The sequence below is a fragment of the Rhineura floridana genome, chromosome 1 (genome assembly GCF_030035675.1).
Source record: "Rhineura floridana isolate rRhiFlo1 chromosome 1, rRhiFlo1.hap2, whole genome shotgun sequence".
Classification (NCBI taxonomy): Eukaryota; Metazoa; Chordata; class Lepidosauria; order Squamata; family Rhineuridae; genus Rhineura; species Rhineura floridana.
In genome coordinates, this window is record NC_084480.1 from 220,095,712 (window position 1) to 220,109,726 (window position 14,015).

At 37.8% G+C, this 14,015-nt stretch overlaps 1 protein-coding gene across 1 annotated transcript; it reads right to left on the reverse strand.

The window, feature by feature from the left end:
- Positions 1 to 11,277: 11,277 nt before the first annotated feature.
- Positions 11,278 to 13,299, reverse strand: ARMH2 (armadillo like helical domain containing 2). The gene is made up of 2 exons (XM_061610952.1): positions 13,101 to 13,299; positions 11,278 to 11,708 (listed from the first exon to the last, which is right to left on the reverse strand). Exons 1-2 carry the CDS (start codon positions 13,297 to 13,299, stop codon positions 11,278 to 11,280), a joined length of 630 nt encoding a protein of 209 aa, XP_061466936.1.
- Positions 13,300 to 14,015: the final 716 nt, after the last annotated feature.

The following is a 14,015-nucleotide window of genomic DNA, read 5'->3' on the forward strand; positions in this document are numbered from 1 at the left end:
AGTTGGTTGTGTAGATCCTGTTGTGAGGTATAAACTATGAATCTCCACCAAATCGACATGAATGTGTCTGGTTGTGCAGCACCTCTCAAAAATCGGAGATGTAGAGTGGTTTTGTCCAATATTGCCGTTGTCCATATTTTGTTGTACCAGTTCTGTATATTCAGTTCGTCCAAATGTTTCCAATGTTGTAAAATTGTTAGTCTTGCTGTTAGTAGTAATCTGGACATCAGATGTTTTGATTTCAATGACTTATTTTCATTTTTAAATAAAGATAATAGGAATAATTCTGGTTGTAAGTGTATTGTTTCTTTCGTGATCTTATTGAGTTCACCTTGAATTGATATCCAAAATTTGTTGATCTTTGAACAAGTCCACCAGAGGTGAAAGTATGTTCCTTTTTGGGTACATCCTCTCCAACATAGGGGGGACATTAAAGAAGAAATGTGTGAGAGTTGAACTGGGGTGGAGTACCATCTATGCGTTGTTTTCAACATAGTTTCTGTATGCATGGCTGAAATAGTTTTATTGTATTTTGACACAAATATTGAATTCCAATCAGATACGTCTAAATTAAATCCTAGATCTTTTCCCCATTGAGTTTCAATCCTATTAGGTTTCCCATGTCACGTTCCAATAATATTTTATATACCTTGGATACTAATCCTTTTCCATTATAACCATTTTCTAACAAAACTTTTTCAAATTGTGTTATATTTTGAGTAGCATATGTTTTAATTTGAGTGTCTTTTAGTATGGATTGTAATTGAAATGTGTGTAACCAGTCTAGTTTCCACGAGGGTATATCTATTTTCAGTTGTTGAATAGTGATTGACTTTCCTTGTGAAAAAAAATCTCTGAGTCTGAGATACCCTTTCTTTCTCCCTATTTCCATGTATTTTTTCAGAAAATCATCTCCTGCATTTGGATAAGCTTGCAAGGGGGTCAAGGGAGAGTAAATTGAGGATAGTTTCAATTGCCAGTATTTCCAAATAGTGAGTGTAGTTTTGGTAAATGGATAGTTAATAGTTTTGAGCCAGGTATGACGTATTGGTAGGAAAGGTAGATTCCATAATTTATCAGTGAATAACATTGATTCTTCCAGTCTAATCCAAGTTTTTTCTGATTTCATTATTATGAAGCTGAGCTGTCGTAACTGAAACACTGTATAATATAAATATAAATTTGGGAGACCCCATCCCCCTGAGTTTGTCTGAGTGTAAAAGGAGGTTAATGCTAATCTTGGTCTTTTATTTTGAAAGACAAATTTATTTATCATGTTCTGCCATTTACTAATTGTATGCTTAGTCATAAGAAGGGAAAGTACTTGAAATAAATAAAGGAATCTATTATTTTCATCCGTATAGCTGCTATTCGACCTAATGTAGTTAAATTAATTTTTTTCCATTTGTTTAGATCTGTATTCATTTTACGTATTAAGGGGTGATAATTAATGTAAAATAATTTTGAGATTTTTTTGGAATCAATATCCCTAAATAACGAAAAGCAGAGTTACACATGTTAACTTCCAGTATTTTTCAGATTATCAATTGATCCTGTGGACCAACATGAAAAAACATTATGGAGGATTTATTGTAATTCACCTTAAGGCCAGATATGTTTGAAAATGATTCCAGCATCATTTTAAGTACTGGGGCAGATTTTGTTGGATTTCCCAGCATTAATGTCATATCATCTGCATATAAATTTAATAAATGTTCTTCTTCGTTTGTCTTAATTTGATAACCCTGTATTTGATTATGTGAACCAGTGGTTCTAAGGAAAGGGCAAATAATAATGGGGATAAAGGACAGCCTTGTTTCATACCTCTTTGTATCGATACAGGGTTTGAGTCCCAATTATTAGTGCGTATTACTGCTGCAGTTGTGTCATACAAACGATTTATCATATTTAACGTTCTTTCTCCCAGATGATATTTTTGTAATACTTTTTAAAAATAATTCCAATTTAGACAATCAAAGGCTTTGTATATATCTAATGATAAAACACCTAGTGATTTTTTATAATGTTTGGCATAAAATATGATATTGAGTAGTCTTCTGATGGGATCTGAGATGTATCTAACTGCAATGAATCCTGTTTGATCTGTGTGAACTAAATCAGATATCATTGAATTAAGTCTAGTTGCCAGTATGGCTGTGAATAATTTTTTATCTTGATTGAGAAGATATATTGGTCGATAAGATTCTAATTTCAATTTGTCTTTATTTGGCTTGGGGATAACAATTATATGAGAGGTCTTCCAAGTATCTGGAATAGTTCCCCCGACCAAATATAATTGAGTTAGATGTGGGGTTAGTGTCTCTTGAAAGGTTTTGTAGAATGTGCTGTTAAATCCATCTGGCCCGGGTGCTTTATTGTGCTTAAGTCTGGTAGTTGCGGCAGATATTTCCTCTGTTGTTATGTCTTGATTTAAATTTTTTTCCTGAATATTTGAGAGAGTGGGGGGAGAGAAATCAAGAAGATATTCTTGGATCTTTTCTGTATTGGTAGGTATGTTACTATATAGTTCCTTATTAAAATTCGTAAAGTGTTTATTAATTTCTTTAGTGTCATATGTTATTTTTCCTTGATGTGAAATTGCTCCAATTTTTGTGGTTGATTGGTGGGTTTTAAGAGCATGAGCTAATAATTTAGAGTTTTTATTTCCCCATTCACAATATTTTTGCTTGGTATACCAGATGGATTTAGCTATTTTGGCCGAATCTATTGCTTCTATTTCTTTCTTTCTTGTAATTTTCTTAGAGTGATTTCAGAATTGTTTTGTTTATGTTGAGATTCTAGATTTTCCATCTCTGATAGCAACTGAGTTTTAATAGGTTCAATATTACGTTTCTTTTTAGTTGTTTCATTTATACAGTGACCTCTCATTGTTGCTTTCATAGCGTCCCACATGATATTAATATTGATTTCAGGTGAATTGTTTATGTCAAAATATTCTTTCAAGTTTTCTGAAGTGTTTTGGTAGTCAATTGATCTGTCAGAAGAAATGAGTCAAATCTCCATATTGGGGTGTATGGAGAATATGAAAGTGTTTATATGTGCTCCAACTGCAGCATGGTCTGATACCAATCTGGGATCTATATCTGCTTTAGTAATATTTGTTATTAGGTTTGAGGATATTAGAATATAATCTAATCTGGAGAAATTTTTATATCTGGGAGAGTAATATGTAAAATCTCTAAGTCCTGTGTTTATGTGGTGCCATGCATCTGTTAAACCATGTTTTTGTAATAGGAGTTGTATGGGGTTTTTATTCCTTGTGGTCGAAGTTGATGTTCCTGTACTTTTGTCTAGCTTGGGATCACTAATCATATTTAAATCTCCACCAATGAGAATTTCTCCTGATGCAAATTGCTGAAGTTTTCTCAGTATTTTGGATAAAAAATTAAATTGATTATTGTTAGGAGAATATATAGATGCGAGTGTGAATTTACAATTTTGTAGTAAACCTGAAATGAATATATATCTGCCTCTTGAATCTATTTGTTGTTTTTGAACCTGGAAATCTAAAGATTTAGCAAAGATGATACCCACACCTCTTGAGTGATTGCCTCCTGAAGTCAAAAATTGTTTACCAAAATACGTATGTGGAAGTAGATGACAGTTGGGTTTAGGTTTGTAAAATTCTTGTAAAAATATGATACAGGGTTTTTGATTCCTAATATAGTCTGAAACCCTTAATCTTTTAACAACATCTCCCATACCTCTTACATTCAATGTCAGTAATTTAAGTTCAGCCATATGTTATCTTCAATTGATCCAGTATGATCACCTATATATTTCCTTGTTCTATAATGTTACACCAATCCCAACATATCTATGTCAAACCATATATGCTGGTAGGAATTTAAAACGTGGCTCTGAAGTCCCCAAGAACATTTTAACTCCCTCCCCAACATCTAACCCCCGTACCTAACTAACTAAAGACAGAGAAAGTTTCCCTGCTTACAGGTATTGTCTAAGACAGCCCTGTGTTAGTTGGTCGAACTTCTGAGGCTTTGCCTCTTATGAATATATATTTTTTTTTACAATAATTTTTATTCAAACTTTCATAAAACATACAAAACAAAATCATAAAACATTCAAAGACAAAAATCAAAACAAAACAAAAATGATTAAACAAAAAAATAAAATGTTGACTTCCCATTTGTCGCAGATCAAATCAGTTGTAGGTCTACAATATATAACAATCCTGTCTCTTAAATTATATTATAAAATCACTTTCCTCCAGTAGTTATCTTAATTAATCATCAAATCTCATAAACATTACTTTATTCTTTCCACAAAAAGTCAAAGAGAGGTTTCAATTCTTTAAGAAATATATCTATCAATTTTTCTCCAAATAAACATGTCGATTAATCCATCTCGTTAATAATAATAATAATCTTATTGTCATAACCATAGTCCAAATAAACATATCGATTAATCCATCTCATCAAAATCTGTTAGGTCCAATAATTTCAATAGCCATTATTCCATTATCCATATTAATTCCATCTTCCATCTTCAATAGTCCTGTTAAGTCCAGTAATTTCAGTGTCCAATCTTCCATTATCAGTATTCCATAATAATCTTGCTCTCATAGCCATAGTCATATAATAAGAGTCTGATGGGAATTTCCTCTATCCCAAATATTTTCTTGCCATCAATTCTGAATAAGTTGCTGAAATATTGTTGTAAAGTCATATCTCTGTTCTTCTTTTTTACAAAATGCACTGGCTCATCTCTTGAGAGTTTTTCCATTGTCACATGGCTGCAGTTAATTCCATAGATTTTCTCTATATCAAGCTCCATCACGTCATTCCAGTCCAGAAGATTATCCAAGCCATTGATAACTTTATCTCTAATATCTTCATTAATTTCTTCAGAGATAACGTTAAATTCCAAACAGTAGATTTTATTTCTAATATCCATAAACTCCAGATCTTTTTCCAATTCCACATTTGTTCCAATCTCCAGGGCTTGTATCTTCCCTTTATTTTTTCTTTTCTCATCTCTGATCTCATTCTCCTCTCTCACAGGATCCCCTATTTCTTTAAGCTCCTGCGTCATTTTGCTCAGTTCCATTTTCAGCTCCTTACTGCCCTGTCGCAGGGTTTGTTTCGTTATCTCAATCTCATCCATTATTTTCTGAAACATAATTACTTCCAGATTCTCATCCACTTTCTTGATTGCCATTTTTAAAACCACGAAAACAAAACAAAACAAAAATAAAGAAGAACCACTTCTTATTTCAGCAACAATTGGGTTAATATTCCAGGCTTGATGACATCACAGTATAAACAGAGCAGCCTGCCTTATCTCTCTATGTTCAAGAATACAAAACAAATTTAGTTCCCAGCATCAAAACAGTTAGTGGCGTCGTGAAGAAGCAGATTCGTCAAAATAAAATAGACCAAAAAGAGAATAGTCCCAGACAATATAATGTTCCTCGGAATAGAAATCCCTCTTCTGTTTATATCTTTAGAATGCACTTCCAGGACAGCTTTTTGCAATAGAAACAGAGATAAGCTGTTAATTTCGTGAATAACAGAGAAGAGTTATAGCTCACCCAGAAGTTCTTTAAAGCTGATTCATTTGACAAATCTCTTTTTGCTGCAACAATTTAAACCAAGTAAAAAAAATAATAGAAAGAAGGGTGCTTGCCTGTTAGTCCGTTTTCTCTTTGAAGAAAAGATAAACGTATCGCATTAATCAGATAGAGCTTGTTTGGAAGTCCGTCCGGCATTGCTGGCTGGACCTTTTCTCATAAATTAATGAAATCCAGTCCTCCCAACAAAAACAGGCTTTTGAGGTTGATCTCTACGTTTCTCCCTGCCCGGGAGAAATTTCATCAGTCAAAAAAAAAAAATGTTCTGACTGATTTATATCTGAATAAGCTTCTTTTGAGGTGGGAGCCCGTCTCAAAAGCAGGCACAAGCGAAGTCACCCTTCCCGGAAGTCTCTCTCATGAATATTTTGTAAACATAAGAACATAAGAAGAGCCTGCTGGATCAGGCCAGTGGCCCATCTAGTCCAGCATCCTGTTCTCACAGTGGCCAACCAGGTGCCTGGGGGAGCCTGCAAGCAGGACCCAAGTGCAAGAACACTCTCCCCTCCTGAGGCTTCTGGCAACTGGTTTTCAGAAGCATGGCGATACACAAAACAATCAGAGAGAATAGAGAGTTCAAAGTCTAAAAAGAAAAAAACAACCCAGAGCCCTTTTGGACTTTTTTCTCTGAGAGTTCTCATAATCTGTTGAAATTCATTAAAAATCAGCCATAACAGATTACCTGTAATCCTAATACTGATCTTACCCCATACTCTGACCTTCATCTTCTGCAGTTTAAAAGTTAAAAAAATGCCTGGCTGATTTATAATTAATTTAATAAATTTTGGCTGGCTATGATAACATGGGGCATGCTCAGTAAGAACCATCAGAATTCTAAAAGCCAGGCTCACAGCTGCTGGGCTTGCCTAATCAGGGGGCCACACCCACACCAGACTTTGATTTCACTTGAGACAGTCATGGCTTCCCTCAGAGAATCCTGGGAAATGTAGTTTGTGAAGGGTGCTGAGAGGAGACTCCTGTTCCACTGAGAGAGCTCCAGCGGCCAGACTGGTTTAACAGTCAGCCACTCTGATTGAAGGTCTGTGAGGGGAACATGGCGTCTCCTAGCAACTCTCAGCACCCTTCACTAACTACACTTCCCAAGATTCTTTGAGAGAAACCATGACTGTCCAAGGTGAAATAAAGGCCTGGTGTGGATGTGGCCAGGGAAAACTTTGGTTTAAATTTGGGTGGGAGGCTACATGTGCCTGCTGTAGAATAAAAAGGTGGGGGAAAGCCTGAAAAAGAAGGATACTGGTTCACAATGTTTTCCTTTTGGAAAGGAAAGGGGCTTCTGTTCTGCCCAGTGCTCACTCACCCAATCTCCTCCCCTCCCCTCCCTGCCCCTTCCCTGGGTCAGTGTTGGACTATGACCTGGGAGACCAGGGTTTGAATCCCCACACAGCCATGAAGCTGACTGGGTGACCTTGGGCCAGTCACTGCCACTCAGCCTCGGGGGAAGGCAATGGTGAAACCACCTCTGAATACCGATTACCATGGAAACCCTATTCAAAGGGTCACCATAGATGGGGATCAACTTGAAGGCAGTCCATTTCCATTTTCAAACATGATTGCATAGAAATAAATCCCATTGAACTCAAAAGTATGCAAATGATCAAAACCTCCCTCCCTTCTTCTCCCTCCTATCCCCTCCCTCTTGCCCCTTCCCTCCCCCTTCATTTGCCCCTCCCTCCTCATCCCCATCCCCTTCCATTCCCCTCCTTCCCCTTTCCCCCTCCTCTTCCTCCTCCCCATGGTCAGTTTTACCTATCTTAAGCATGATTGCACGGAAGTAAATACCGTTGAACTCTATAAGCATGCAAATCAAACCTGCCCTCCCCCTTCCTCCCCCCCTCCAATACGCTCCTTCCCCTTCTCACTCCCACTCCTCCTCCCCCATGGTCAGTCTTTCCTATCCTAACCAAGATTGCATAGGTGTAAATCCCATTGAACTCAATAAGCATGCAAATGATCAGACCTGCTTTTCCCCTCCTTCCCCTCTCCTCTCCCTTCCTCCTCCCCTCTCCTCCCCTCTTCTTCCTCCTCTGCCCACTCCAGCCCTCCCTCCTTCCCCCCCTGGTCAGTTTTACCTATCCTAAGCATGATTGCAGGGGAGTAAATCACTGAATTCAATAAACATGCAAACGATCAAACCTGTCCTCCACCCCTCCCCCTCCTGCCTGCTCCCCTCCTAGTCCTCCCCCTGCGTTTCCTCCCCTCCCTCTTCCTCCTCCTCCCCTCCCCATCCTCTGTGGTGAGTTTCACCTATCCTAAGTATGATTGCAGGGGAGTAAATCCCATTGAACTCAGTAAGCATGCAAATGATCAATCCATTCTCAGCAAACTTGCACAGGATCCCATTTCTTACCTCCCAGATTAAAAAGCAAATTCACTAATAGGCCAAAAACCTTGCGGTTTAAGAACCTACCTATAGCTCACAGCTATTTCTATCAAACTGTACACCGCCCAGAGAGCCGTTAGGCTTAGGGCGGTATATAAATGAAATGAAATAAATAAATAAATAAACAAGCAGGGAAATTGGGCAGCTATAGTGAATGCACCAGGGGAGCAGGAGACCTGAACTCCTCTCTGAGATATTGTACTGCCCTACAAATTGGTCAAAATGCAAACACCATTTGGGTTGGTCTTTCACAGTCCAATCCACTTCCTGTGTAGCTTGGAAGAATTTGGTAACATGTGCCTCTGAGCATATGGTGAGTGGTGGCAACACCTGCAATCAGCCCAAATAATAGAAAGAAGTCATGTGCTGTGCTGATCTTGTTTTAGCAGGGAGGAAGCAACATTATTAAGACAGTTGATATAGTTCAGATGGTCGCTTTGAATATGTCTGATTTCCTTTGCGATTTTAGTGAAGTTTCCTATAGGAAATCATTTTCTTTTGTTTCTATTTCTGTGAATATGTGAAGTACAGCAACACTGTGCAAAATTTACACTAAAAAAACTCCAAACATAATTGTGGAATAGTGGCACTGACTTCTGCTGAAGAGTCTCCAGTGGACCTCGGGAGTGTGTCAATTTGCACAAGATAAAACAGTGGTAGGTGAAATATATTCTAGCAAAATGCTAGGTGTGCTCTATGTTTTTAATTGACCACCCACCTTTCCTTAAATGAAGGGGTTTAAACATAGCAGGCTGAAAACATGCATCCTCTTTTTTCCAACAGCTAAAGGCATTGCTGAAGTAGCAACATATTGGAATCAGTCTGATTTTACATCAAACTGCAGTTTCAGATTCCACTGTTAATGCACCCAAAATAGAAATAGAACATAACCTCCAATTTGAAACACAAAAAAATGCTGTCTTCACCATCATATGACACTGACCAATAAAAAGGCTTTGAAATTAATAAAAATAAATTTGACACAGATTTCTAGGATGAATGAGGGACATAAACCTCTAGTTTAGAATCTCTGTAGAAACATTAGTAACACAGGAAAGAAGCAAAGTAAGAACACCAACAAACATACAAAAATATAATTATCATTGGAGATAGCAGGTGTTGCCACCACTCACCATATGCTCAGAGGCACATGTTACCAAATTCTTCCAAGCTACACAGGAAGTGGATTGGACTGTGAAAGACCAACCCAAATGGTGTTTGCATTTTGACCAATTTGTAGGGCAGTACAATATCTCAGAGAGGAGTTCAGGTCTCCTGCTCCCCTGGTGCATTCACTATAGCTGCCCAATTTCCCTGCTTTTTAAAGTTTGGTAGAAATAGCTGTGGGCTATAGGTACGTTCTTAAACCGCAAGGTTTTTTGCTTATTAGTGAATTTCGTTCTAGCACAGACTCTTATTTTGCATCACATTTACTAATGTGTTGGACTATGACCTGGGAGACCAGGGTTTGAATCCCTACATAGCCATAAAGCTCCCTGGGTGACCTTGGGCCAGTCACTGCCTCTCAGCCTCATGAAAACCCTATTCGTAGGGTCTCCATAAGTCGGAATCAACTTGAAGGCAGTACATTTACATTTAGTGAAACTTTGTTTTTGCTGTATTTGTGTTATTCTCTAATATTATTGCAGTTATGCTTAAAATCTGTTCACTAGAGTTTAGAATGAAAAACTTTCCCAGGATTTGTAAATAAATATTAATACATTAGATAATGTATTTTCTAAATATTACATGTATTCTTTATTTGTGATTGGCAGTTCTGTGGATTTGATAACATACACTGTTTTTGAAGATGACTTGTCAATAATTTCTAGAGCTGTTAAGTGCATTTTGATGTGTTCATTAGAACTGTAATGCAATTTTCAAAGTTGGTCTGTGTGTAATCTCATAAATGGACTGAAAGTGTATTTCTTTTTATAGGATGGTATGCATACATGATCTCCTTTTTAATGTGGCCTGAGATTTACATAATAAGAATAATTGGTACAGTATTTTTTGTTATTGTTTATCTGTAATTTAGATTCTCCGAAGGAAGAACACTCTGAAATATGTAGGGCACTTAATTCATCACATAGTTCCTTCAGCTTTGGGTTTCCCCCACATGATGGCTGTAGTTTGGTGACCCTTCTGCTATACAGCCATAACATGCCATTTCATCTAAAGGTTTGCGCCTTTTGGAAGATGGGAGCCTTTGGAAATAACCCATGGTCCCTGCTTATATCATTTGCAATCTGCAGTAAATGGGCCTGGTAGGTGTAACAAGTCTCACATATGAAAGCTGTTTCATGTGTTACTAAACTCAGAATTTTGTCTTTCTATACAGAAATGTTTTCTGTGTACAAATTGGCACAAATAGATATGGCAATCAACATTCAGAGGCTTACTGTATGTTGTACATTTCCTAAAAAGCCACAGGCAATTTTGGCTCCCCAGTATGCATAAATGCGTAAGACCTGCATATGTACAATTGTCACATATCTCTTCAGGCATTTCATATTTTCTAAGTAGAAATTTTCCTTGAAGGATTTTGTAATGTGAAGTACTAAGGAGCTACTTGTAGCTTAGGCTGTATGGAAAAACAACAGTATCCTCTTGCTGTACATATCTTCTTAATGTTTCCATTCTACTATCTCTTGCCTCTTAAGGCACTTCTGTGAATGCATCTGGGTCATCCTAAATAAAACACAGTGACCTTGAATCTAAGCTTTATACTGCAATAGTTAATTATTCAAGCTATCTATTTAACAGATGAGCATGGAGTAAGAATACTTCTATTGCATAAGACACAAGACCTCTTCACTGTGATGAGAAAAATAATTTTAAGTTTTTAAAAACATTTATTGTATCCTGTTCTTCCATGGGGCCTCTGCTAGTTTTACATCAAGTCTACACCTATCCAGATTTAGCAGTGCTGTTGCATTCATTGTCAGATTACCAGAAATCTATAACTTTAAATTATAGATTTTGGAAGTAGTCTCAAGGAAGCAGAATTTGACAGCAGAATAGGTTTGATAACATATAAACTGAAATGGTAAACTACAAAAGACAAGAGTTTAGTGTTTAGACTCCAAGAAAGGTCTGTAGGGATTTTTTAGACCTTTGAGAACTGATGTGACATTGTGGTACATATGCTGTATGACAGCCCCAGACAATAATGATTTTCTGGATACTTCCCCAAACCCCATCTCTCTGGTTGAACTTTGGGGTAGTGAATAAGTTTTTTTCTTTAGCTTTGTTTGGTCAAGAGTTATTTTCCTTTCTCTTGATATCCCAGAAGCATTAACATTACTTGGGCATAGTTTTCTGGCCAACCAAACCATTCCATGACAGACGTGGTCTCCAGCCTTTTCTGTAGCATTTGGCCACCCACTTCATTAAATAACTTGATGTAAGGGATGTTGTTGCAGCAGACAACAGTCATAAGGTGACAAACCCAGAACTTCATAATGATTAAATCTGGGTCAGCTTCTGGGTCAGCTTCTTCATCCAGATAAGCAAGCAGAATTTCAGTAAGATGACTTTCTTTGGCTTCATTTTGATTTAAGACGTTTAAGTAGCATATACCACATAAGCCTTTTAATACAGCGATCCTTACTTTCTCAGAAGTATCTGGCATAAGCAAAATATCAATCATGTCCTGAATATATTCTGATGCAAGCACTGCAGCACTGACACCACCTGTAAAGCAAGACATAGTTTACCAATTCTGAGCACCAACATCCTGGAATATTCCACTATCCCTGAACATAAGCGGTTATATTCTGGGATCCTTTGTGAGGATGGGTGGGATAGAAATGTAATAAATGTTTGTAATGGTTCCTTAACTTTCTTGAGAACGTTTTGGCATCATCTGTCCCAGGCTTCTTTCCTTAGGTGCCCTCCCAAGTTCCGCACATTCTGCTGATAGATGCTGGTTGCATGAGTTAAGCATTTCCCCAAATGCACAATGTAATACAGCATCCAGACATGGAAAAAGTAAGCTACAGGCTAAAAGTTGAGTTTTCCTCTTATCACATGTGAACTTGTGCAAGTGGCGTAATCACTGAATGCTACTCAGTTGTTAGAGTTTAGGCATCAAGTACAGTAGGCTGGATCTAGAGAAGTGCAAGTGTTATAGTGAGAAGGAAGGGCTTTCCTGCCCACTCCACCTCACTACAACACCCCAAAAGCTGCAGAGGATCAGGAGATCTTCTGGAACAGCATGACATGTTGTGTATTGGGAAGGTGGGCAGGGGGGAATCAGTGGAAATTGTGAGTGCACTTTGCATGAGCAGGAGTACCTTTTGGCTCCAGTAAGTCACCTTTGGCTCCCAATCAGTATACTTAAACATAAATATCAGTGAGATTGCTATGATGCTGAATAGTTATCTAAAAATTGTTCAGAGTCATTTTGTGTTTCCTATTTCATTCTGGAACAAGGACTCTGGAAGATTACAAACTGTACAACTCTCTTCTGTGTGAGCACATTCTCTATTATAGGAAAGTGAAATTTCAACATTATGAACCAGTCAATATAGTATATAGCTTTTGTTAATTGGAGGGAAGCTGTTTTTTCTATTTGAGAACTGCTCATATAACACAAGTAGAACAGGATGCTGGGAAGTTTGTTCACTTGTGTTGACCTGATAACAGCTTTAGCTATGAGGAATGGGTCAGTTCATTACTAGTTTCGCTTATTTATGTGACTTTAAGTGCCATCTTTTTACTGTGCAGTAGGTACCTTTAACATATATACAGTAGTGATGTTCCAGGTTCTTTAAATTGTAAAATGAGGGCTAGAAACATGCAGCCCGACTCTTAACTCGTGTAAATGAAAAGGTTTTCTAGGGATGACATGAATCCTGACACTTGCACTTTTAAAAATACTTAAAACTGTAGTTAGATGTGAATTCATCCCATATTTACTGGGTTGTATCCAATGATAGTCCTATTCAGACTAGACCCACTGAACCTAGTGGTCATGATCGACTTAGATCCATTAATTCCAACGGATCTATTCAGAGTATAACTTAGACAAAACCCACTCTATTTGACATTTGATGTATCGTAGCTGTTTCTTTAACTGTATACCTGTGTAAGTTAGAAGTCCGATATATAATGCAGCTGTGGCTCTCTCCTCCAGGGGCAGATCTGAATTTCTTAGGTCAATGCCATATGTTTTGATTTTATGGTTGTGAAACACAGGGTCTATTAGCGTGATTGGTGGTTCCCTCACACGCCTGATATGCTTGTTATACCAGGCCACCAGCCTGCTGACTATACTTCCCATATTGTTCGAAGAAGTGTTCCAGGAAACATCTCCTGCATTCCCCTCTACCAAACAGGGAAGTGTTGGGAAGCTGAAATATTCACATTGGACTCTAAGCCCACACAGCTGGTAACTAGGCAATGACTGCAGTAAATAGAATGCAAAATGGAGGTAGCATTGACAATAGATGATGTCATGCTCATGTAGGTTCATATTCACCCTGTCCCCAGCCTTGTGAAAGGTTAAACTAATAAGTTCCACATTTTTTAAAAAGTGAGATTAATCCTATCTGTTGGGTCTATATTATCTATGTAAAGTCTTCTACAGCCAACCACAATGAATAATTCCTTTATTCTTCTCTCTCACTCCTTTTTACAGGTAGAGCTAGTCTCCCTATCTCTTCAGCTGCAGACGCTGGAAAATCCAAACATCTCCTCTACCCTCAGCCTCCACCCACCAAACAAACTACAGATGGGAGAGTTCCCTTCCAAATGCTCCTCAGGTGGTTCAGCAATTGTCTGCAGGCAGCCTACTCAGTCAGATTGCCAGGAGCATCTGCAGATCTTGGCTGTAGCTTTAAAAACTCCAGAGTACAGAGGCAGCTGCAGTGCTCTTCTCTCATCATTATGGGAAAACAGTAAGGTTTGGGAAACAGTGTGGGAGATACCAGGAGACACAGACATTTGAAGCTGCTTGCTGCATTTTCTCGTAATGACCATATTGATGAAAATCTTTCC

Bases quoted from the DNA above. Each gene is read 5' to 3' on its own strand.
- ARMH2 (XM_061610952.1), bottom strand. From the start codon at position 13,299: ATGGGAAGTATAGTCAGCAGGCTGGTGGCCTGGTATAACAAGCATATC. The intron at 11,709-13,100 runs GTATACAGTTAA...CTTGCTTTACAG, and splicing joins CGGACTTCTAACTTACACAG to GTGGTGTCAGTGCTGCAGTG.